The 26071-nt window shown below is 28.9% G+C and overlaps 3 protein-coding genes across 6 annotated transcripts; all 3 read left to right on the top strand.

Moving 5' to 3' along the window:
- The first annotated feature begins 628 nt into the window (after positions 1-628).
- Positions 629-3214, top strand: LOC123295366. Of its 3 annotated transcripts, none has more exons than XM_044876694.1 (5): positions 631-792; positions 853-1922; positions 2123-2285; positions 2408-2598; positions 2870-3214. In XM_044876694.1, exons 1-5 carry the CDS (start codon positions 785-787, stop codon positions 3022-3024), a joined length of 1587 nt encoding a protein of 528 aa, XP_044732629.1. In that variant the 5' UTR covers positions 631-784; the 3' UTR covers positions 3025-3214. The 3 variants fall into 3 exon arrangements, with proteins under 3 accessions (XP_044732630.1, XP_044732629.1, XP_044732628.1); XM_044876693.1 differs by having other exon boundaries at positions 641-792; positions 2408-2600; positions 2863-3214; XM_044876695.1 differs by lacking the exon at positions 2870-3214 and having other exon boundaries at positions 629-792; positions 2364-2491.
- Positions 3215-6279: 3065 nt separating this feature from the next.
- On the top strand, positions 6280-9908 carry LOC123295382 (neuroendocrine protein 7B2). Of its 2 annotated transcripts, XM_044876718.1 has the most exons (5): positions 6283-6574; positions 7270-7666; positions 7958-8154; positions 8533-8592; positions 9664-9903. In XM_044876718.1, exons 1-5 carry the CDS (start codon positions 6479-6481, stop codon positions 9733-9735), a joined length of 822 nt encoding a protein of 273 aa, XP_044732653.1. In that variant the 5' UTR covers positions 6283-6478; the 3' UTR covers positions 9736-9903. The 2 variants fall into 2 exon arrangements, with proteins under 2 accessions (XP_044732654.1, XP_044732653.1); XM_044876719.1 differs by lacking the exon at positions 8533-8592 and having other exon boundaries at positions 6280-6574; positions 9664-9908.
- Positions 9909-15204: 5296 nt separating this feature from the next.
- Positions 15205-25471, top strand: LOC123295361 (cyclic nucleotide-gated cation channel subunit A-like). Its single transcript, XM_044876688.1, has 5 exons — positions 15205-15269; positions 18725-18970; positions 22786-22948; positions 23572-24928; positions 25082-25471. The coding sequence occupies exons 1-5, from the start codon at positions 15225-15227 to the stop codon at positions 25206-25208; spliced, it is 1938 nt and encodes a 645-aa protein (XP_044732623.1). The 5' UTR covers positions 15205-15224; the 3' UTR covers positions 25209-25471.
- The last annotated feature ends 600 nt before the right edge of the window (positions 25472-26071 follow it).

Here is a 26071-nt window from a genome sequence, read left to right as displayed (position 1 = left end):
GTCAATTGTGACAGTTCAATGTATAATTTACACTTTAAAAAAATGAATTTACAACACAGAATTTACACTCGTTATTGTTAAGTTTTCTAATAAAAAGCCGTAGAATAGTATAATTTAATGAAATACCATATAAAATGTAAGTAATTAATATCATACAGTATGTCAACAAATTTGACAAGCACGTAATTTGACAAGCACGTCACGTCCGTATAAAAATTTGAATTTCCATTTTAGAAATTTTTAAATGTCCTCACTGAATTTGTACTTTTATTAATTAATTTTAAGTAATTAAAAAGATATAATTACTAAAATAATGGTTTAGTTGAAATGCCCAGTCATTAAAGTTACGGAAGAAAAATATTTGAATCAAATTTTAATTTCATGAATATTTGAACACTTTAATTAAACTTTAGAAAAGTTAATAAATTTTTTAATCTGTTTTGTAAATAAACACACCCAAACACGCGTGAATGCACACTTTAAACGTAATCCAAAATTAATTTTCGACTTTTTTGTTTATTGAAATTTTTGACATTTCGGAATAATTTACATTTAAACGAATTTTAATAATAGTATAAGATTTTTCTACTTTTTAATAATAATTATACTAAATTGACGAAACGAATAATCGAAAAATTGAATTTTTTATTCGAAATTAATTGTTATTGTTATATAGATATTAGTATAGGTTACACGATTAATATATTTTATCTGTGATTCTTGATAATGGCTTCCTTTCAATAATGAAACTCCGAATCTAGTCTTTAGTAATTAAAATATAAAAATGGAAAGGTAGTTTAGATGTAAGTAAAAATTTTAATAAAATTAGTAACAATATAAAAATGATTTTAGTTTTCGAGATTCAAACCCCACTGATCAGCCGGAAGAAGCTGGTACCCAAGTATTTCCTTCATTTGTATCGAAAAATACAGTTTTAGAATGTACGAATGTTTGGATATATTATTTACAAATGTTAAATGGCTTGTGTACTGCAGGAGTTCGTTTATCACAATGTCTAAATAATTTGGCTCAATTATCCGGTAAATCATTGTTCGTGGCATCCCAGTGTCAAACTAGCTGGGATGAGCTATTAAAAGCTACATTGGTTGCAACACAAACAGTAAAAACTCACATTGTTGCATCTTTACAAGATATTAGTATTGTCGATACATATTCTGAACAAGATTCTCAACAACAATTCGATAACAATCAACAAATCATATCAGAAAATGTGCTTACGTTTATCAACTTACAATATCAATTTTCATTAGCCAATTGTGAATTTTTCGGTATTATGGCAACATGTCCTTGTTGTCAAACATTATCCGGTGGCGTTCATGATCCAGATTGTGGAATGGCAAGCTTACAACAATGTTTTGCACGACTTTGTACACAAGAACCAAGATCTCAAACATCTAGTCCACATTCAGGACCATCACATAGTTACCATATTGAAAGTACAAAAACTGACGTCCCACGTACACAAAGCCCTGGTTCAGCTGGAGCAAATCCTGATATTCGCGTACCATCGCCATTTCAAGGACAAGAATCAATACGTGGCCCAAGTCCAGTCCATGGCTTTGTCGATACGATCCGTGGTCCAAGTAATTTTGAAACTATACGAGGCCCTTTTCCTAATCCTGGACAGTTGCATACTATGAAAACAATGTTTCCTGGTCGCAGAGGATCACGCAGTCCATTGAATTTTCCTTTGTTTCCCTTGAATGGACAACGACGATGGTCTGAAGCTGCAGCTGCTGAAGTTATGAGTGAATCATCTGAAGGGACAATGAGACGTTGGTCAATGCCATGGGATAGTGGTAAATCTGAACAACATAGTTGGCCCAAAATATTACCAATGTCAAAGCTAACGGTTCCAATATCAACAAGCTCCCAGGATCGAAGCCGTTCTGTCACCCCAGGTTATAATTTATAAAAATATCGGGTTTCATTTAAGTAACGGAACGACTCAATAACTTTCCAGAAAAGCTTTATTTTGAAAAATAATGGGGATTGTCTCTTGTAAAAAGATTATTGAGTGTTCCCTCTTTTGTGAATGCCATTGTATTCAATTAAATTTCCAAAGGTTTTTACCAATTTTTGTAATTTATATAATATTTAGAGTCATCATGTATTCCATCAATCCTAGGATCAGAAGGTTTAGCTGAAGCGATACAATTATTATCATCGAGACCGTTACGAACCACAATGATACCAACTCATTTAGGTCATCCCAATGAGGAACGTTTTTCTCGAAAAATGTACCACATGCAACATGGTCACAGGTTAATGTACTTTATTTTATGTATTTAGACTCATGAAATATCCATAAACAAAAACATTTTAGTTGCATGAACTTTCAGGAATAAGGATTTTGATCGAAAAACAGTTTAAAATTCGATTTTAGAGCTCCAGTTAGTTTACAAGATCCGCACGAAACGGGAACCACACCAGTGACACAACAGTATGAGATAAATCCACCGATATTTCCGCAAGGGTATTCTAGGAAAAGTAGTTCATCGACAGATTCGTCATCTTGCTTGTCAATTCATAGTCGGTCTACAACAAGTTCGGAACGTGGATCTGACGTAACTGCTGGTGTAAGTATACAAGTTTTATGATTAAACTTATACACTATGGAATATCAAGTTAGACCAAAAAGATCAGTGATTGTGCTGGTACGACTGTATTTCACTACAGCCCTTCCTTAGTCTTTTTGAATATAGAGTCCCCTGAGAAGATTTTTCTTTTCCTCAGCCCCCATGAGCTGATTAGCAAGCAAAATATCTTCTTTATCCTGAAAACATTCTTAATTAAATAAAAATTTAATGAAAATATGGCGTATAAATTGTATAATTTCAGGATGCAGCTATGGTTCGAACTCATCATATTTATTCAATTTGGAGTGGTAGTGATTATTTACCATTTATTCGAGTTCCAGAATCACAAGAACCGCAAGAAAGTAGCGACGAAGACGAATCTACTGACGGTAGTCGACAATCGCTATATCCAAAACCGACGTAAATTATTTATGGAAAATATTTTACGGATCAAATTTATATTTGGGTCGTCTTATATATAATTTCTCAAAGATTTTGAGATAATTGAACTAGAACACCATTTCTTTTTATAATGAATTTTAATCAAAATGTTTTTCTAACGAATATTTACTCGTTTTCGAGGCATTATACGTATATATTAAAAACATACAGAATGATCCAATTTTAATTTAAGATATAAATTATTTATCTTAGACACACTTCATCTATAAATTTTATCAAAGATAATAAATGAGAACTCTAGGATATTTCGAATTAAAATTCTAGGCGATATATATAAAAAAATATAAACATTTAAAATTTTGTCTCGGTTTTAATTTATCAAATTCATTAATCGATAAACATTTGTAGATCATTCTGTATATTTAATTTTTTGAATTTTTAGTTTATACAATTTATATGTGAAATGTTAGATAAAACGTATTTTGGATGTTAAAGTAAATCGAATTATTATTATAATCACGTAGATTGTTTTTGATGGGTGCTGTTAAATATATTTGTTATTATCAGGAATTTTAAATTTTCTTTAAAACTAATTGAATTTGGATTTTGCATATTTCGAAGTTGTAACACTTATGTAAATATTAACATTTTTGGGCAAATAATCCATGGGCATTACGAGGATTGAGGGAAAATGAGATAAATTGATGAGGGTAGTGGTTCAGGAAAATGTAAGAGAATTGTGAGAAATGTGTAACGACTAGTACTACAATTTTTAGTAGAAAATTCCCAAGAAATTTTAAAATCCAATTTACTATTAATGATGTAAGTTATTAATATTATAATATTGAATTTTGAGAATTTCTTTACTACTGAACGCCAAAAATTAAATTTGTATGAATTGGAAGTTGTAGAAAATAAAATGGATCACAATTTATCATGTGATCATTTTTTCTGCTAGTTTAATACGATAATGAGATTCTAACGCTAAGATGTCAGCACCACGAGTGAAACAAATTTTTCTATCGCTAGATAGATTTTTCTTAGAGCATTAAAATCCCATAGTATTCTAAAATACAAAATTTTTATAACTTGAAAACATATCGTAACAAAAGACAATCAGATAAGAAGAAAAGCGAGCTTTTTTTATTATTTAGATTTATCCTCTTCAAAAGTTACAGTTATTTCTACCAAATCACCTTGCGTAACGGTGAGGCAAGGTTCTAGGGATGGAGTCCAGATTTAACAGACAGAGTTGTTCAGTAATATGTTACCACTTATATGTATTTTATTAACTTTGTTTAACACACTAACATCAGTGTTAAAAAGTAAATATTTACATGTATTACTGAATTAATATACATGAATTTCGGAAGTTTATGTATATTAAACTCGGAGACACTGACACTAGTCGCCCGGGTGTCATCACAGGACGATTAACCGAACTTTCCGGATATATGTTATGCCGGATATATGATGTTTTGTATAACAAACCGTTTTAAAACGGTAATTTATCTGATAAATTCGATTAGTCATTTTGCGACTTCACCCCGGTGATCGACGCTGTGAGTTGACCACCATTCTTCTCAAAAATTACATAATTCGACCTATTAAAGCTTGTGTAAGGAGTTGCTCTCATATTTAACCTAAGATCAATTGTATTCCATGGTCACCATATTGCAATCAACGATATATGTAAGGGCAAACCCTTAGTCGCTGTACTTGTGATGCATTATTAAAATTCTATGTCAGTGTCTCCAAAGCTATATTTTGTCTTTGCTTTCGTTATTTGTTTTAAAATTAATTTAATATTGTTTTTATTTGAAAAAGTTTAATTTTCTTAAATGTGTAGAATATAGTTAAGTGTACTTTGAACGGAAAGTATTATGAAATAACCCCTTTAGAATTATGTGAATTATATCAACGATTCATACTTTTATATGAAAAACTAAAATATTATTTTTAAAAAGCTCATTCCTATATTGGATGCTATAGCTTTGTTTCCATTGTTTTATATCTCGAAATTTTTTTCTAAAATAAAAATTTATATGCATATGATTATATAGTTTATTATTATTCAAGATTTTCCTCCTTTCTTTATCCTTAGGTGTGTAACACAGGCAAATTTGCTCCGATGTTATTGAATTTTTTTTTGAAACCCACTAATTTTGGGTCATTCTTTTCAGCTGTGTTGTCAATTTTTCGCTAGCTATCACTAATGTGCTTAATTCCTGGATCAGGACTCCACATTCTTAAAACCCATAAGAGCTAGGTTAATTTTGATATTAAATTTGAAAAGTAGGACCCAAATTTTGTAGAATTACATACTTGGTTTATCAAAATTGGATAAAATTTGGATGTGATAGAGCAAAATTAAATTTTTTGGATTTTGATGACGTCATAAAGTTAAAAAAATTTAATTTTTTTGATAGCACAGGCAAATTTGATCCGATCTTATTAGAATTTTTTTTGAAACCCACTAATTTTGGGTCATTCTTTTCAGTTGTGATGTCAATTAGCTTCATTTTCAGTAGATTTGCCAATGTCATATTAGGACTTGCCAACTCTTTTAAAATTTTAATTGCTTCACAATTAATAGTTTTTTTTTATAGGCAACTTGTATCGCTTATGTGTAAAATATAACTTTATTGTCAACTAAATTTAATTTGCTTCTTTTACACATAATTATTTATTATTAATGTTCAAGATTTATGCAGAAAATTCTGCGGGTTAATTTAAGCATAAGGTTGGTACAACAATTTCCAAAAATTTTAACCGAAAAATGTTGCAGGAGCTCGTTTTGAGGTCTCCGTTTAGGGTCATATAATTAAAATAGGGTCATAATTATATATTAGGATTTAGGGCACAAAAAATTATAAAAATTAAATTTATTTGACTACTCAATAAGCAGTTTTATATGTGCTGGAAATTGCTTAATAGATCGTTAAAAATATATGGTTTTTGTCCCCTTTTTGTACAGCATAATCAGAGGTAATAACTTTTATTTCAATTTTCTTTTTGATTTAAATAAAAATTACTATAAGAATGAATTTGTGTTTATTTCGAATTAAGACAAATTAATCCTTATCTAAATTAGATTTAATACCCAAAGGAGTTTTTCTTCATCTTAATAAAAAATACCCTTCCTTAAAATTTTCCGTGTATAAACTTTTAGAAATACACTATGCAATCTACGTAGGTATTTTGAATACCTACCACTATTTGGGCATGCGTGAATTTTCATTGATTCATTAATTTTCAAAGATTCTACCATATAAAGTAAATTTCTTATGGAATAATTTTCATTTCATATCGTATTCAATATTAGTGACAAAATTATAAGTGAATTATTGTAACTGAAAAAACTATTTATTATAATTAATAGATATATATTGTTATTTATTACGGGGTTGAAATTAATATTCTAAAAATAACCAAAATTATTTGATAATATTGAAAATTAATCAATAGATATAAATATGAATGGCTCACATATGATAGGGGGACTAATTTTTAAATTGCTATGTGTGTTTATCGTTGAAGTTTCATCAAGTAATTACTTACCAACCGGCAAGGTAAATACGAAAATATATTACATCCATATGAATAGAGCGAGAATGAGAAAATAGAATAGCTAGAAAATTTCGTGAGCAAAATTTTTTGTTCTACCGCGATTAAAATTGTTTTTCAATTCACATTTTATGAATATTTTGTATTAACATATGTTATTATGACAGAGTTCGATTTATTAACACATGGTTTAAAGACGTTTCCCCTATTTATAAATCTAGGTAGTAATAAAAGCGCAACAAGTGGTGCACAATATGTTTTGAACCTTAACATGAGCTTATTTGTCAAGCGGCAGAAAGTTAGGGTTCATGGATTCCTATTACTATGTGCCCTATCCTAGAATAGTAGAGTATACCTATATATATTTAGTAACAGAGATAGAGTATAATTGTTAAACCAAGAATGAAAAAAGATTAGATAAGTTAAAAAACAAAAACAATAACGTAGAATAAATTGGCCATTTCTAATTTCCAAAAAGAAAGAAAAATAAATATTTTCTAGAAAAATATTTTTTTTTCAGTTCAAAAACTTTTCTCCATTTTGAGCTCATCTTACTCATGGACAGACGTACTGGCGGACTGACGGACGAACGGAACTTATTTCATCTATCAATTTATTGTTGTAAAATCAATATTTTTACACGTTAGAAAATTGGGACTAAACTTATAAAATATTCTGATATATAATGTTTCTGTTTTAGGAACATTTTTTAACTGATGCATTCTTGCGTGAAGTGGTGAATCGTATGGGCAAAGATCTAGCAGAAGTTGCAGCCGATTCATATTTAAATTTACCAGATTCGAATCGAATATCATTGGTTGGTGAACGCGCAACCAAAGATATAGAAAATGAGGAAAGATTATTTCCTTTAGATTATGATTCATTAGGTGAAACAAACATTAATCCTAGTATTCGTGATCAAGAATATTTACAGCACAGTTCACTATGGGGTAATCAATATATGTCTGGTGGTGCTGGAGAGGGAAAACAATTGCTAAAACCTGAAGGAACTATCAAAAATAATCTGGAAATCAAAACTGATTCGAATTTACCTGCATATTGTAATCCACCAAATCCATGCCCTATTGGATATACTGGTAAATATATTAAGATGTCCTATTCCCTCGCTTCTACTTCGAAGGGGACTCAAAAGTACAACAATTTTGGCTAGGATGAGGAAAATGTTTCGAAGTTAACATTTCTATTTTTCAAAACAGTCACGAGTTTATTGGCTCAATATCATATGTCAACACTGAAATGCACCCTTCGAGGCAGAAGCAAAAAAATAAAAGAGATTGTCGTCTGTTTAGGTCTAATTTTTAAAGATTAAAATAGCAATGAAAGTGGTTTCAAGGATGTTTATCTTTTGTTTAATTTTCTTTTTGTAGAAGCTCAAGGATGTATAAGTAGCTCAAAATTTGAAAATACAGCAGCTTTTAGTCGTTCATACCAGGGATCACAAGACTGCATGTGCGATAGTGAACATATGTTTGATTGTCCAAATCAATCCGACCATGACAGCAATTCAATGTCTGATGCCCTTGACGATATCAGTTTTGATCACTTTTTACAACAAAACTTTAAGGTATGTAATGATATTGAAAGAATGTTTTCACGAGTTAAGCAAGTTTGTTTTGATTGGTTTTCGTTGATACAAATTCAGCTTGAATAAATGTATTTATAGTTGGGCAAGCAGAGAGGTAATTATTAAGTGAATTAAAATCTACCTATTCAGCTTTTAATTCAAAATATCTTAACATATTGCCTTAGGAAGAGTAAATTTTTTGAAGAAAAGGATGCGCAATTGATCAAGCTGCCACAGACAAAAGATTTAACAACTTATTCTTGTTAAAGTCTTAACTCTAATTGAATCTGCTATTTACTCTGATAAACATTATCTTAGCCATGCGGACTGTTGTTTAATTAAATTGTTATTAACAGTTTTAACTTTGCATTATTCCAGAAGAACCATATTAACACACACAATCAACTAGTTGCCAAGAAATTTTATATAAGCCGGGAGGTTAGTATGTGGTACTTTTATACAGTAGGCTTTAAAGAATTAGGATATTTTATTTCTCAAAAAATCTTGTTTAGTATTTGCTATATAGTTATTCTATTTAACAAATTACTTATTTTTTATGTTTACGCAATGATATGAACTAGTAAAAACATATCGTTTTAACTATAATTTTGTCCTTTACAATTTTTATATTTTTCTTACTTTGTTTGGAATTCATGCCTTCGAAAAAAATACCGTCGCGTATCTATGAGCAATTAAATTAGCCAACTGAATGCAGTGTTGCCAACTCAGTAGTTTTACCACTAAAACTAGTGACTCTTCTTTTTAGTGGACTTTTTTTAGTGGACAAATAAATTAATATTTTAATATGATTTATGCTAATTATTGAAAGTTTTGCGATATAAAACAAAAATTTTCCTGGTAACACTGCTGTCTAGTAAAAAAATGTTACTTTTTTTTTATCAATAACAACTTTCTAATTTAAAGTGTTCATCTATCGATTAATCGATTACCTGTTATAGAGTACAGTGAGCTTGAAAACTTAGGTCAAGTTTAATGTCTGCGTAAGATGTGCGCCTACACCCAACATTTTTTGTTTGTAGCATTTTTATCGATTAAAGTTATTTTTCGAGTTTTCAAGCATATGTCAACTTAAAAAAGCACCCTGTATACAGGGTATATGTATTATATTTTCAGTTTCGCTTAAATACATAGATTCCAATGGTGTTTTTTTCGGAAAAAAACAGTTTTCGGAATATTCCTGGTCTTATTGAGTCCCGATTATCGAGATTACTGTATATAATGTTTTAAACATTTTCCGCTCCAAATTTTTGCCGCTCCGCCCGGCTTGGGCACTTTTTAGGAGAAGGTGGGTGAGATGTCCATTTCCCAGTGAATGCCAGGAAATGAATTCTCTCTTGCATGCCCAGAAAGATGCTTTACTGTGCTATACAAATCTAATATTTATTTTAATGTTTTTGTTTTTGCTTGGAATTTATTGCTATAATTTTAAATTGAGCATACAAACTAAAAATCTCCGTACTAAACTTAATATTTTTAAATATTTTTTAGCAACAAAATCCATTCCTTCAAGGTGAACGTTTACCCGTTGCTGCAAAGAAAGGAAACAATGTATTGTTTTAAATGATTCTTGCGCTATAGAGAATATTTCTCAACATATATGGTGACTAAACATGGCTAACGATAATGGGAACTATTCTAACGATTTCACAAACAAAATTACATAACAAATAATTATCAGCTGGTTAGAGGTATTATATCAAGTGATAAATTTATAGTATAACAAAAAATCATATTTATAATAACCTATAATAAAAATATTTTCATAAATGTTGTAATTTAACTTATATATATACCTGATTTTATTGTAATTATGTTTAAAACAATTAGTTTTTTGTTGTTTATATCAATTTTATTTATTATAAATTAAATTATCTATTTATTAATTATTAATGAGTGTTAATTGTCAATGATATATACCATTTAAAAAAAGCACAATTTTTAAAGTTAAATTTTCACTATATTCAAAATATTTTAAGTGCGAGACTTTATTTTAAAGATAACAAATTAGGAAAACAGAATGACGGATCTTAAACCTTCTCAGATAAACCAGTTCCTAAATGTAGACTTGGAAGTAGTGACAAAAAATTTACTCTCATTGGAGTAGGCAAGTCTTAATAGATCAAATTACGTAATTTTGAAATAAAAATGATTGCCTCAGTATTAGGCACTTATTTGGCAAAAAACAAAATACCTACTTTACAAAACCAAATTTTAACTTTTTGTTTAGAATAAGATTAAAAACTATAAAAAAAATTGTCTATAAGAGTTTTGGCACTGCTTTACAGTCAAGCTCTTTCGAATAATGACCTAAGCATATCAAAATATGCATTTGCTTATAATCAAAAGAATTTTTTTTTTAATCGGACAAATTTTAAAATTATTTAAGCCAATTTTAATTAAACAAGAAATGTTCAATGATTTTTTTTCATAAAGTTGATAATTTCATTGTTATTAAATTACAAAAATTAAAAAACATCAAATTGCCGGTATTTTGACGTTCTTATTAAAGTATCATAAATTTTTTTTACAAAAACTAAATTTTTATATTGTTTTTAGATATTTGCTATTTGTTACTTCCATTTAAATTATTAAAATTATTTGTTTCTATCCGCTTTTAAATTATTGTTATCACACGTGCGCACGGGTAAAAACAAATGATTGACACCTATAAAAAATTAAAATCCTAAAAATTTTTGTTTGGAAGTAAATTAAGCATATTTAAAAAAAAAAATTTAAAAAAAATGAGCAATTGTCGTTTTTCAATTTGTAAAAACTAATAATAAGAGAAAGTAACATTTTATGAAAAACATTTATTGAAAATTTTTAGTTCAAAATCGGTTAAAATATCTTAAGCTTTGTCTAATGGAAAATAATGAACTTTTCTTCTCACTAACACCGAGTTGATTTACTCGTAGGTACCAGGAGTCAAACTCGGACCTCTTGGATTAATCTCAAACGCCTTAGCAAGTTCGGCCATACGAACTTTAGATACAGCGAGTATAGTTTTTCCAACTTATCAAATTTTTATTAGTGAGCATTAACTTTTTTACTTTATTTTTTTTTTTATGTTTGTTTACTCTCTTGTATACAAGTTTATTTACCGTACAAGTCTCTCGAATATAATTGACGTTATTATTATATATAGACAATAACTTGTCGAATCCATCTTATTTAAAGGTAATTGGAAAAAAATACACTCGCACTAGTAGTCGAAGCCGGATTTCTTGGATTAATACCGATTCGCCTTAACCAGTTCGGCCACCCGAGCTCTAAGCACAGAATCAATTATAATTGAGGGAGTTTGACGGTAAATAAATTTGTATACAAGAGAGTAAACAAACATAAAATAATAAGTAAAAAACAAATTACATTACTAAAAGAGTTTTTAAGAAAAAAAAACTCGATTTTCTTGAAAAAAACCTAATGCTGTAAGGGAGTAGACAATACTAGTAATAGTAAAATATAGTAGTCAGTAACTACTACATGTGAGAGTTATGCATGTATTTCTAATGAGTTCTATTGATCAATTCGGTCAATTTGTAGCTATTAGTAATATTTAGGCTCGCTTTCATAAGTTGAATTTGAGAGTAGGGTTAAATTATGTGTTTTTGACAAAATTATTGAAAAAAGGGCCAACCAGCCCTAGTCCAGGCAGGCCTGTTAGTACGTTATATTTCATAAATTATGAATTATCAGAAAATCTAGTTTCAAATATTTGAAAATCATTTTGGGCAGTTTCTGTAATAAGACTAAGAGTAGATAAAACTACTTTTTTTAGAAAACATCATGAATTTTTATTGAAAGAATTCTTAAAAAGTTTTAACTAGTAAAATATTTTGAGTATAGTGAAGTTAAACGATTTTTATTTAAGAATTCATAAATTTGGTTTTAGTTATATTTTTGTCGGTGTTGTCAGATAAGACATAATTTTTTTTAAACATTTAGTTCAGGAAAAACTATAAAAATATAAAAAAAGCAATAATTCATAAAGTGATTTTTGCGGATGATTGTTTCTATTTGCTTAGAAAAAGCAAACTATTGATTGTTTAGGCTTAGGTTTTTGCCATTAATGGCAATAAATAGTATCAACTCGATTTATAACATTGATCTTCAGCCAAACTTCCAGATCTTTTGGAGATTAATGATTTATAATATTCGGCGTTCGTGCATGCTTTGTTTGATCCCTAATATAGATCCAGAAACTTTGAATGAATAGAAAATGACAATAATAACATTTCTGAATTAATTGTTTAAAAAAAAAGAACAGATTGCAACAATGATATTTTTCAATTTCGATCTAAGGCCCATTGGTTTTTATTTATTAAAAACCTTTTTGAAATTGAAAAATTTTCAAAAAAGTGTCACCAAATACTAGGATTTATATATATAATTTTGTTAATAAATTTTTAGTTCTCATTAAATTTTAGTTTTTCCATATCATTCATAAAATTTAACATAATATTTAAAAATATTTTATGATAAATTATAATTGTGAATTATTAAATAAAATTTTCTCTATCTTATTGTTAATAAATATAGTAAATATATATTCAAAATAATAATAAAAATTTATAATTTTGTCCAACAAGAAATATATATTTTTAGCTAAACCTAATAGACAAAGTTAGAGTTTAAAGGGTCGTTAATAGAGGGATTCATTTTTAATGAATTTTAGGAATTATTTTGTTTATTGTAATATAAGCATTCTTATAATGGCGGAAGCGCAGGTAAGTGAATTAAGCATACAGGTGTTGGTACAATCAGAAAAACTCATTACCAAATCACTTTATTTGTCTTTTTCGTATGCTCCTTTGTTCTTCTGAATGTCTACCAGTCTCTGTGAACACGATGAACTTAAAAATTGTTTCGAGACCTTAAGAGTGACTTCGTTAAGGAGCAAAATCGATCAATTGCGTATGAGTTCAAGCGATTCACTTTTTAAATCGTAAAAGAAGAAGTATTTAAAAGATATTCCTTTCGAAAAAAGAAGCAGTTCAATCATTTATAGTTAAGCATATGCAGTATGGGAATAATTATCTCAGTTAGTATCTTCACTAGTTTTGTCGAGGTAACAGTTCGTACAAGGTAAGTTCTTCTGACTAAAGTAAGTGCTAGAACAAAAATTTTAAAGTACGCACGTATACAGGTTTTCCCAAAAGTAATACTAAAGAATGACAAGTGTAAAACGGGCATAGCTTGTTCAATTTAAATAAAACATCCTGTATTTTATGTTATTACTTTAGCAGATGTAAAATGAAATTTTTTATCAAATACCATCAATTTTCCTATAGCTAACTGTTTTTGTTTACTTACTCTTTTTTTTTTAACATTAGGATTTTTTTATTTTTTTAAAATCTATAATAATGTGAAATCTGGTTTAAGACATCAAGGACCCGCAAATTTGTCTCACGCGTAGAAGAATTCCACTTACCCAGTGTCTCAGATATTCAGGTATAAATAAATATTTGTCTCATTTACAGAGGGTTTCATTAATAGAGGTCAGAATGCAGGTTATTTCAGTTATAGAGGTGCAATTATTAAATAAAACAAGTGAAAACAAACAATTGACTGAGTAAATTGTTGAAATACCATGTATAGATAGTGTTGATTACTCTGTCACATTACACATAGGTACATACATGACATGCACTCTCACGGGTGAACAGTGATGTTTACGAAAAAATGTTTCAAACAAAAGTTGTTTATTTTTTTATAAGGAACATTTCTTATACTTAAACTTTTGTTCTATCTCTAACGGTTTACAAGATGGGTCCTACGGACTCAAGACTCAATAGACCTATGTTGCTCATTTACGAACTTGACTTCACTTTTTACGTCCTCAGCACGCTATGACAGACGAACAGACAGACGACAGCCAGACAGACAACCGAAAATGGATTAATTAGGTGATTCTATGAACACCTATACCAAAATTTTGTGCATAGCATGAATATTTTTAAGCGTTACAAACTTGGGACTAAACTTAATATACTATGTTTATTTCATATACATGGTATAATAACGTATTATATCAAATTAATCATCGGTCTACTTACCGGAACGTTTTTGCTTCGAAGTTGCTTGATCCATTTAGCAAACACTGCTCGAGTTCTACAAAGAATTCTCTAATCTATACTGAATTATTCTACAAAGAGTAGATTTTGGCACATTAAATTTGACACAGACTTCATCGCGTGTCTTCCCACTTTTATAAACGGATATTAACTTCAGTTTTTCAGGTACTAATAACGATTTGGGCCTTCGTTTCGGCATTTTTCATCAACATCCGTATGAAAGTAAAGCAAAACTAAAACTGAAGGTCATTAAGGCTAAAAATTCTGACCTCAACATGAGTTTCAGTTATGGATGTTTCTCACTTATCCAGGCCCCACTTAACTAAGTTCCATTGTATTTATTTTTTCTAGTTTTTAGATATTAATAAATTTGATGTATCCGATTGCCCAGAGACCAATTTACTAATAATATTCGATACATATATATAATATAAATTAAATATTAAGTATATTATTATTATTAATTTAATATACGTAATTGATTTGATATGTTTGTCTTACATATAATTCTCACTAAAGCTTTTAAAATTATTATTAATACTGAATAAATTAAAATATAATATTATAGTGGACTAAATGGCATTTATAAACGTGATCATAATAATTATATGAATTGATATTGGTGTGGTAGGTAGCATGGTATAGTATGGTTTTACATGATGATGCGGGTGGATTTTCTCTTCCTCACAACTCAATTCAATTCGTAATTCAACTCAACTTATCATCTACAAATAATAATATTTTACCTTATAATTGTAATTATTGAAATTATTGGTAGGTATTGCAAATGTAGATATAGGTACATAATAATATATTAATTGCTAAGCAACCTACTTGAATAGTTAGTTAAATTCTACTTTAGTACATCAGTGTATTGTTGTCACCTGTATCTTATGTACTTTTTTTAATTTTAATAATTGTGTTTTAATTTTTATTTGAATTTGTTGTTGGGGGAATTAATTAAACAGTGGAATCATGGATTCAATTGTTTATGATTGTCCAGATGAAAAGTTAAATAATGTATGTAAAATTTTTCTTTTTTTAAGCTATTAATTTGGAAGTTTTAGAAAAATTTTGTAATTTTATTTAATTAAAAATATCCAAAACAATTATTAAGGAACAAAGTCTTTGAGACAATTTTTTTTAAATAATTTTTTTAATCGCGTCTTTGTAAAATAAACAAATTCAAAAATATTATGATGTAAAAATTTAAAAAATTAGAGTTATAGTCACTTAAGTAGGATTAGGTGGCTTGGAAAACGAAAACTTTAAATGCGTTTATTCTAAAATTACATTTTCAATACTGTGGCGTAGAATATACGAAAACTTTCCGATTAATAAGAGTGTCTGATATGTGCTAATGCAATGATTGAGAAATTTTGATTTTAAAAGAATCGATTACAAACTTTTCGCAGTTGATATATTTTGAATTAAAGCTGAAAACTTTTAAAGTAAAGTGGAAAAACATTTTATCAATAAAATATTATTTGAGAAAAAATATAAAATTTTCTTTCAATTTTCACCAATTTTTATCTCGAAAACTAATATAGAAATAAATATAAGCAAATATTTTTTTATTTGAAAAGGGATTGCTGGATATTTTTTGGGTAACTAGGGAGTCAAAATATATTTAGATATGTCCATTAAAATAATTACTGTTATTGGGGAGTTCTTTGTGGTAATATTACAATAAAAATCAATTATTGTTTATTTCAAATTTATAGCGATTTTTCGATTGCCAAGTAATTATAATAAATTTGGACCAAAAAAATATGTTTTTCGAATAACACATTGAAATGAATGCGTGTTTTTTCTGTTCAAATTGTTTATATTAATCTTATCATTATCTTAATCAATTTATAGTTAATAGTTCATTAATTTTATTAAAATAAAAATAAGTTTTTAAATGCAAGGAAGCTAAGTCTATCCAGCTAGATTACTCGAAACAAATTAAGAAATCCACAGTAACATTTTAAGATTTCAGTTAATTTATTTATTTAAACTTAAAAAAATAAATTGGAAAATCGATTTGAATGTTTTTAGAAAAGTTAATAATATGTCTTTTTCAATCAAAAATAGAAAAGTACAATGTTAACTTAATAGATCTATTTATTTTTTAAATACTAACCCGTATTATTTGAAATACATTTAAAAGTTAACTTAAAAATTAATGATAATTTTTCCATTTAATATGTAAATTAGCAGATACGTTGTATTACATTTTTTTATTTATTTATTTTTTTTTTTTGTTTGGTTAGCTAAAAATTTTATGCACTTTTTTTTTCTGTTTTTTGCAATTTTCCCAGTAATGAAAAAAAGAAAATTGTTGAAATAAGAAAAAAATATATTTTTCAAAAAAAAAAGTTAATAATACAGGATGGGACAGCGAAATATGTGATTTAAAAAATGTAAGTTATTTGTAATCTTAAAATGCATAAAAAAGCATTTTAGAAAATTATATCAATTGTATTTTGAAGTGAATTATTATTTGTATTTTTAACAGCCGGTATTGTTAAATTACATAAAAAAATCATTGAAGAGCTTTAACTAAATGCAATTAATAACTACAGTAATATGGCGTCCATTCAGGCGTAAACATTCTTCTAGGAGGCCAAGTTATTCATCATGATCTTCAGAATTTGAATAATTTTATGTCAGTTCCTTCAGGGCTTTAATAGTCGGTTGTCCTAATACGGTTTAAGCTCACTAGAAAAAGTCGCAAGTATCTAGTTAGAGTCGAGTAATTTATAATTTACTTAAATAACATTATTTGGTTAAAAGTACAAAAAATTTATGAGTTTTTGTTAATTAATAGCTTTACAGCTATTTTAAAATCACACAGTTGTGTGCCTCACTCTGTATATTTTTATTTATTATCTATTTTTTTCAAAAAATTAAATAAACTATTTTCTATTATAGATTTAACCTTGTGGTATATTCGAAATCTAGAACAGATAAATAAAATTTTATCTAAATAGTTTTGGAAACTATTTTTACTAGAATAATGTTAGTATAATTATTATTAAAGATATCTTCGTTAGTATAATGATTAATCTTGATCATATATTTTTTTAAATGTTTGTTTTTGTAACAAACAAGAGAACACAAGCAAACTTGATCCGATCTTATTGGAATTTTTTTTAAAACCCACTAATTTCGGATCATTCTTTTCAGCTGCGATGTCAGTTTTTCGCTAGCCATCACTGAGGTGCTTAGTTCCGGGACCAAGAGTACACATTCTTGTACCTAACACAGCTAGGTGAATTTTGATCACAAATTTGGAAAGTACAGTCCAAATTTAGTAGAATTACATACTTGGTTTATCAAAATTGAATAAAATTTGGGTGTGATAGAGCAAAATTAAATTTTTTGGATTTTGATGACGTCATAAAGTTCAAAAATTTTATTTTTTTGATAACACAGGCAAATTTAATCCGATCTTAATAGAATTTTTTTTTAAACCCACTAATTTTAGGTCATTCTTTTCAGCTGTGATGATAGATTTTCGCTAGCTATCACTGATGTGCTTAATTCCGGGACCAGGACTCCACATTCTTGAAACCTATTAGAGCTAGAGTAATTTTGATAACAAATTTGGAAAGTATGACCCAAATTTGGTAGAATTACATACTTGGTTTATCAAAATTGGATAAAATTTGGATGTGATAGAGCAAAATTAAATTTTTTGGATTTTGATGACGTCATAAAGTTAAAAAATTTTATTTTTTTGATAACACAGGCAAATTTGATCCAATCGTATTGGAATTTTTTTTGAAACCCACTAATTTTGGGCCATTCTTTTCAGCTGTCATTACAGATTATCGCTAGCTATCACTGATGTGCTTATTTCCGGGACCAGGAATCCACATTCTTGAAACCTATTAGAGCTAGAGTAATTTTGATCACAAATTTGGAAAGTATGACCCAAATTTAGTAGAATCACATACTTGGTTTATCAAAATTGGATAAAATTTGGATGTGATAGAGCAAAATTAAATTTTTTGGATTTTGATGACGTCATAAAGTTCAAAAATTTGATTTTTTTGATCATACAGGCAAATTTGATCCGATCATATTTGATCTGATCTTATTATTATGTTAAATACATATCAGTGTAGGAATTTTCATCAAAATCGTTGTCTATCCCGATATATATAAAGCACCATCTAAATACTTGCCACCGGCGCTATGTACCCTTGTTACGGCCCTCCAAAATACAACTATTTTGAATTATTTTTCTAATAATTATGATTCCAAAAAACTAAAATTTTTAATTTTACCATTTTCCAATAATGTTTTTTATTTAATTTGGCCCCAGATACAATTTAAATTCATAAATCTTGCATACAGAAAGATTTTTTATTTATTTATTTTATTTAAGGTCGCTTTTTAACAGGTCATTAGCGATCGCAGAGACATAGAGAAAGATATTCGATATATTTTCAAATTGATTTGATTTCTTTTTTTGTTGGTAGACATATAATCATGGCACAAGAGATTGGTATGAACATTTTCGAAGTAATAGCAATTTAAGATTTGAAACAAATATCGATGCAAATAAAAAATTAAAAAACCGTGGTAGCTGGATTTTAAAGAAATTAAACTTAACAAAGCGTCATAAACGAACGCCATCATCGATAGTACCATCAGCTACAAAAAAGAAAAAATCATTTCGGAATTTGCGGATGGTATTCGATCCTACACGATCATTTTACTATCGGGTAAGTAATTCTGCAATTTTAAAGTTTTATTTTTTGTTCTAAAAGTAAACTACTGAAATGTCTTAAGGTGGATTTATTATTTAGGTTCTTCCTCGCCAGGAGCAAACAATGCCATCCCATTCCTCCATTTTCATTTATCGGCATATTATCAAACTATTGAAATTTTTGTTTATCGTGGCTATTGCAACCATTTAAATTAATTGCATTTTAACACGCTTTTATTAGCTTGGTATGTGTGATTTTCTTTGAGTGTGATTTTTACCCACTTCAAAACATCGGATTGAATTGAATCTTGGCGCACTTACCAAGGACCGACGACAATACAATAATTTAATCTGATTATATTTAGCTTGATTATCCTGACCAGGATCGTCAGAATTAACGATTCAATAAAAAGTTTTTGATGGTGGTAGCGCAGATAACATTCCATAATATTTAAGTAAAAAAAAATAGAGTGCTTAAGAAAAAAATCATTTTATCGTAAAAAAGCGTGGGGTGCTATAAACACTGCAGCTCTGGGCTTTTGTGTAATAATTCGGACATGAACATCGAAGTATTTTGAACCTCTTAGAAAACTGGCACCGATAAATGCCATTTATACTTATGTGTTCTTGAAAACAAATACTTTTGGTAAATAATATTTATGAAATATCGATAAAATAATATTACTGTTATTGGGTTTATGTCTTAATAAATATTACTATTACATATTATTATATAAACAAAACACACCCAATTGTGAAAATACTGTAGCTTTAATTAATACTGAGTGTCCTTGAAAGAGTACACACGTTCTTAAAGAACTTGCAAATGCCTTAAAATTAAGACCCCAGACAATATACTTATGGACTGATAGGTTCATAGGTTTTCTTGTAGCCAAAATCAAACTCTTCACAATAAAACAACGCTTATGTCGAAAATTGATTTTCTGAAAAATTTTTTTGGTAAAGTAGGTGTAAATAACGGTAATTTCGTTAATTTATGGTTGTCAAAAATAGCCACTAAATGTTGGAATAGCCACTAGAAAAAGTAAATAAATCTTCAAACGTAGTTTTCTCAAAATCCTTAAGATTACACCCTTTTTAAATTTTCTCAAATCAAGAATTTCGGAAAAAACACATTCGTACAACCTCCAGTCTATGAAATTTGAAGGTATAATAATTCTAGGTTTTTTTTTAGCTTAAAGGGCCGTTTAAGCGTAATTCCACACGGGTCGAGGTAGTCCTATATAATGCAGTTAGCTTATATCTTTACATACTGTACTTACGTTTTTTCAAAAAGATTTCAACTAGTTTCTCCCAATTTTCGGGAAAACAGTAACTAATAATTTTCCTCATTCTGAATTAGTATTGAAATTGTCGATGTATACAACTTTTATTTGAAGAATGATTTCTTTTAACAATTTAGGGTGTGAGATATTTAGATTTTTAACTCTAAGGGGTGGTTTTTTATAGGGGTTCCGTTTTCCAGATAATTTTTTATGGTCAACGTCGTAATTAGCAAAGTCTCTTTTAATTCATTATATTTGGCTAATAGGTATCATAGACTCAATTTCTAGAAAAGAAAAAGCGTATTGCAAATTTTTTAGCATTATATTCTGTTTGCTGATTTATAATAATTAATTACTCCATAATTATTATCTAATTTACTTTCACTGATATTACAAGGGTAAACATTATTTTTAATTAGTATTCAAACAATATAAAATTATAATTAATTTTCATGCTATAATTGGTGTCTTTAAAACACTTTAAAATTTATCAATTGAATACTTACTTATTCGCTTCCCAATTTGTCATCTGTTTTTAATTTTAGCTTGTAATAAAATAATAATAATATTTAATTTTATTAATTTTTTTAGTTATTTTTACTTCCATGAAAGTGTAATTTGGAGGGTACGCTCAATTTTTTATCTCCCCTTAATTAAATTACTCTCTTAGTTGAGTAAATCTACTATATTTTCCACAAAAAATTATATTTTTAACCGACTTCAAATTCAAAAAAGGAGAAGTATTTCAACTCGATTGTATTTTTTTTAAATGTTTGTTACCTCATAACTTTCGACCATGTGAACCGATTTTGATGATTCTTTTTTCATTTGAAAGCTGGTGCTTCGGACCAGTTCTGAGACATACTATATGCAATTTGCGCCTAATTTGCAGCCTCACGGGTAAACAGTGATGCTTACGAAAAAATGTTTTAAACAAAAAGTGTTTTTATAGTTTTAGGAACATTTTTACACTAAACTTTTGTTCTATCTCTACCGGTTTACAAAATGGGTCCTACGGACACAAGACTCAAATGACCTATGTTGCTCATTTGCAAACTCGACCTCACTTTTTACGTCCTGAGTATGCTGTAAAAATTTTAGCTTGATATCTTTTTTCGTTTTTGAGTTATCGTGTTGACAGACGGACGGACGGACAGCCGAAAATGGACTAATTAGGTGATTTTATGAACACCTATACCAAAATTTTGTTGGTAGCATCAATATTTTAAAGCGTTATAAACTTGGGACTAAACTTAGTATACCTTGATATATTTCATTACATATATACATGGTATAAAAATTAACTTCTTTTCAAATGGAAGTAACTTGATGTTTATCTTATCATCAGTATAAGTTCGTTATTGTTATAGTTTTTTAATATTGAATGTCATAAACATTACCCACGTATAAGGTATAAACAATTAATGTAAATAATGTAAGTTGGTGGTCCGTGTTCGTCCATTCTAATTCTCCTTGGCTACTAGATAGACATCCATTGATTAACTTATTATCTACCATTGAAAATTGTTCGGTATAAAGCATACAAAATATATATTAATTTTAATTGTATTTAATGACATTCATATTGTTTATTAACTTTAAAAGTATACCTCAAACCAAAAATACAATGACTCATAACATAGGTCTGAAGAAAAAATTGGTTTTCCGATTTTCCCGATTTTTTCAAAGGGGCACCCCTTAAAAAATCGAATCGAATTGGTTGTAGAGTTTCAGAGATATCGCAATATTTGGATCGATTTTAAGCCGTATCTCAAAAACTATTCGACCAGTCAACAAATGCACCGGATTTTTGTACTTTTTGGGTCAAAATTACCTTATATACTGAGTTTTATCGAAATTGGAGACAGCAAAATTTTTTCGATTTTTTGCAATTTTTTTAAGGGGTACTCCTTTAAAAAATCGAAAAAAACGCAAAAAAAATTTTGTTTTGGAATTTGATGAAACTCGGTGGATGGGGTAATTTTGACCCAAAAAGTACAAAAATCGGGTGCATTTGTTGACTGGTCGAATAGTTTTTGAGATACGGCTTAAAATCGATCCAAATATTGCGATATCTCTGAAACTCTGCAACCAATCATTAAATTAACCTGATTTTTATACTTTTTGGATCAAAATTACCCCATCCACCGAGTTTCATCAAATTCCAAAACAAAATTTTTTTTGCGTTTTTTTCGATTTTTTTAAAGGAGTACCCCTTAAAAAAATTGCAAAAAATCGATAAAATTTTGCTGTCTCCAATTTCGATAAAACTCAGTATATAAGGTAATTTTGACCCAAAAAGTACAAAAATCCGGTGCATTTGTTGACTGGTCGAATAGTTTTTGAGATACGGCTTAAAATCGATCCAAATATTGCGATATCTCTGAAACTCTACAACCAATTCGATTCGTTTTTCCCTTAACGTATCCAACTTCGCCAACTATATTGCCAACTTAACTAGACAGCATGTATACATAATTTTAATGAAGAAATGGATAAAATTGTTTGTTTGAAACTAATAAGTAAATAATTTTTTTAATGTTAGTGGTTAATGGTTGTTTCACTGGCTGTATTATACAATATAATATTTGTATTTGGGCGAGCAGTATTTTGGGAATTGAATAATCTATGTCCAATATTATGGTGTACCTTAGATTATTTTTCTGATACAATTTATGTGGTCGATACAATATTTCATGCACATGAAGGTAAGATTTATTTTCTTAACAAAAGAATTCACAGATTACAAACGTTATTTAGGCATAGTGTGCTATGTTCGTGAAATGTTAAACTGTATTGTATGTAACTGTAAACCGTAAAACTGTATAAAACTTTCAAATTACAGTAGAACCTCGATAAATTAAACCTCGGTAACATAAAAACTTCTGTTACTTCAAAAAATACTATGTTCCCTTCCCATCAGAGCCCAAAACCTCTATAACTTAAAATACGCAACCTCTATAACTTAAATAAATAATCTCTGTATAGGCCATCAGTAACTACATAGAAACATGTACATACCTCTATATTAACCTTTACCTAACATAGACCCTTGATAACTTAAAACCTCTATAACTTAAAATATTTTGTGTTTCCCTTGGACTTTAACTTATCGAGGTTCTACTGTATTATGAAAAAATAAAAAACAGTTTAAAGCTGCGGTTACCATTCCCCAAAAAAATCCTAAGGTACCCTTCTAAATATAAAAAAGTTCAATGTTATCTCATGTAGGTACAACTTGTTTAATTGAAGTTTAAAGCTAGGACACTCCTAACGCCCGGAAATCACTTTATAAATTGTTAATTTACAAAATCTATTGAATATTTTCCAGGATATCTTGAAGATGGATTATTGGTAACGGATCCAAAAAAACTTCGTGCAAATTATTTTAAGTCATCAAAAAGTTGGCGATCTGATTTCTTATCAATAATCCCAACGGATATATTTTATATATGGAATCCACCATTTGAATATAAAATTAAAGTACCTGGTGCAGTAATATTTCGAACAAATCGTTTATTTCGTGTAGCACGATTATGGGAATGGTTTGAACGTACGGAAACAATAACCGGATATCCAAATATATTTCGAATATTTAAAGTTGTTTTAGCAATATTAGTACTTATACATTGGAATGCATGCTTATATTTTGGAATCAGTTATGCAATTGGTTTTGGAACGGATAATTGGGTATATAATTTAAATGGACCTAAAAATTCAACATTATTACGACAATATATTTATAGTTTTTATTGGTCCACCTTAACATTAACAACGATTGGTGAAACACCTCAACCAGAAAATGATATTGAGTACCTGTTTGTTGTTTGTGATTTTATGGCAGGTATTTTAATATTTGCAACAATTGTGGGTAATATTGGATCAATGATATCGAATATGAATGCTACCCGAGTTGATTTTCAAATTCATATGGATAGTGTTAAACAATATTTACAACTTCGAAAAGTTAGCAAAGAGTTAGAAGGTAAAGTAATTCGATGGTTTGCCTACACGTGGGAACAAGTAGGTGTATTAAATGAAGAAAGTGTCCTAGCTTCGTTACCAGATAAACTAAAAGCGGAAATTGCTATACAAGTACATTTGGATACTTTAAAAAAAGTAAGAATATTTCAAGATTGTGATCCTGGTTTATTAGAGCTGTTAGTTTTAAAATTACGTTTACAAGTGTTCTCACCAGGTGATTATATCTGTCGAAAAGGTGATGTTGGCAAAGAAATGTATATTGTGAAACAAGGTTGTTTGCAAGTGGTCTCGGATGATGGAAATACAATACTTGCAACGCTTGGTTCCGGTTCTGTATTTGGGGAAGTTAGTGTATTGGAAATTCCGGGAAATTGTACTAGAAATCGACGTACAGCTAACGTTCGTTCATTAGGATACTCAAATTTATTTTGTTTATCAAAAGATGATTTATGGTCTGCGTTAGCCGATTATCCAGAAGCACGCGATTCATTAACGGAACGTGGTTGTCAATTGTTACGAAAAGATGGATTGTTGGATGAAGCAGTTTTTCAGAAAGCACAAAAAGCACAGTTGTCTTTATCAGAAAATTTGGATAGATTACAATTAGCTGTTGATAATTTGCATACTAAATTAGTGAGGCTCTTCTCAACGTACGCCATGAATCAAATTACGATTAAACGAATTTTAAACAGAATTGAGAATAGGTATGTGCTAATATGGGTACAAATAATTTAGCAAAATATCCAATTTTAATGTAACGAATTTTTTCGAAACATCTATAATTCTTTTAAGGACGGAATTAGTTAGTTAATAACTCTATGGATTTGTTTAATATTTGAACTATATTTTTGTTACAGGACGGAAGAATTTAACATGCTAAGAAGATCAGATTCAGACTTATTTTCAAATTTTGAAAAATCAACAACTCCACGACGCTCACTTAAATTTCTTAGATCAAAAGTAAAAAATAATATTTTGAATTAGAATCTCATTGATCAGTGTTTAGATACAGTATAAGTGTTAATCAATTGCTCATTTCCATAACTTAGGCATTCATTTAAAAAAATTAGTGACATTTCAAAAAATTATTCTTTTAATTTTTTACTAAATGCAAAAGTTATTCATACAGAAATTTACAATGGAAGTGTTTTATTAAACCATTTATATTTCACGTTAATTGAAGAAGTTGGTTCTACAGGATGCCTGTTCGGGTGCTAAGCGGATCTACAATAGAAAATCCCATCAAATTCTGCAACTTTAGTTAAAGCTATTTTTTGATTAGTTAAGTACAAAAATAAGCTATTATAGCCATAATAGATTAAAATGGTCCACTCTGTATACATATGAAACAAATATACACGTTCGTCGGACAAAAATAAACCAAACTGTAAGCCAATTTCCATTTAAATTTTTAAATCAGACATTTTTTGTTTGGTACGAAACACAGGGACAAAACCAAAGACACTCATTCAAATTTATATATAGGTAGGAACATTAAGTGTATTATATTCATTTCATTTCAAAATAAATAATTTTTAAAAAAATATGATTTTGAATAATTTAATTTTTAAAGTTTAACCAGTAGCAGGATTAACTTTAGGTGGTCCCATATGCATGTATGAACACCCTTAGGTGCAGAGACATTACAATCTTCACCGACAGCCAAGCGGCTCTAAAATCCTTCAGCTCAGTCTATCTAACGTCAAAGGTAGCACAGGACTTCCGTACGTACTTAAATGAGCTAGAGGAACAAATGACTGTAAACCTGGTATGGGTACCGGGACACAGGGACATTCCAGGAAATTGTGAAGCCGGCGAGCTTGCCAGAAATGGCACAATGCTGCCGG

This window comes from Chrysoperla carnea, chromosome 3, assembly GCF_905475395.1.
Source record: "Chrysoperla carnea chromosome 3, inChrCarn1.1, whole genome shotgun sequence".
Classification (NCBI taxonomy): domain Eukaryota; kingdom Metazoa; phylum Arthropoda; class Insecta; order Neuroptera; family Chrysopidae; genus Chrysoperla; species Chrysoperla carnea.
Note: the sequence above shows the minus strand (reverse complement) of the source record. Positions and strands in the feature narration are given on the sequence as shown.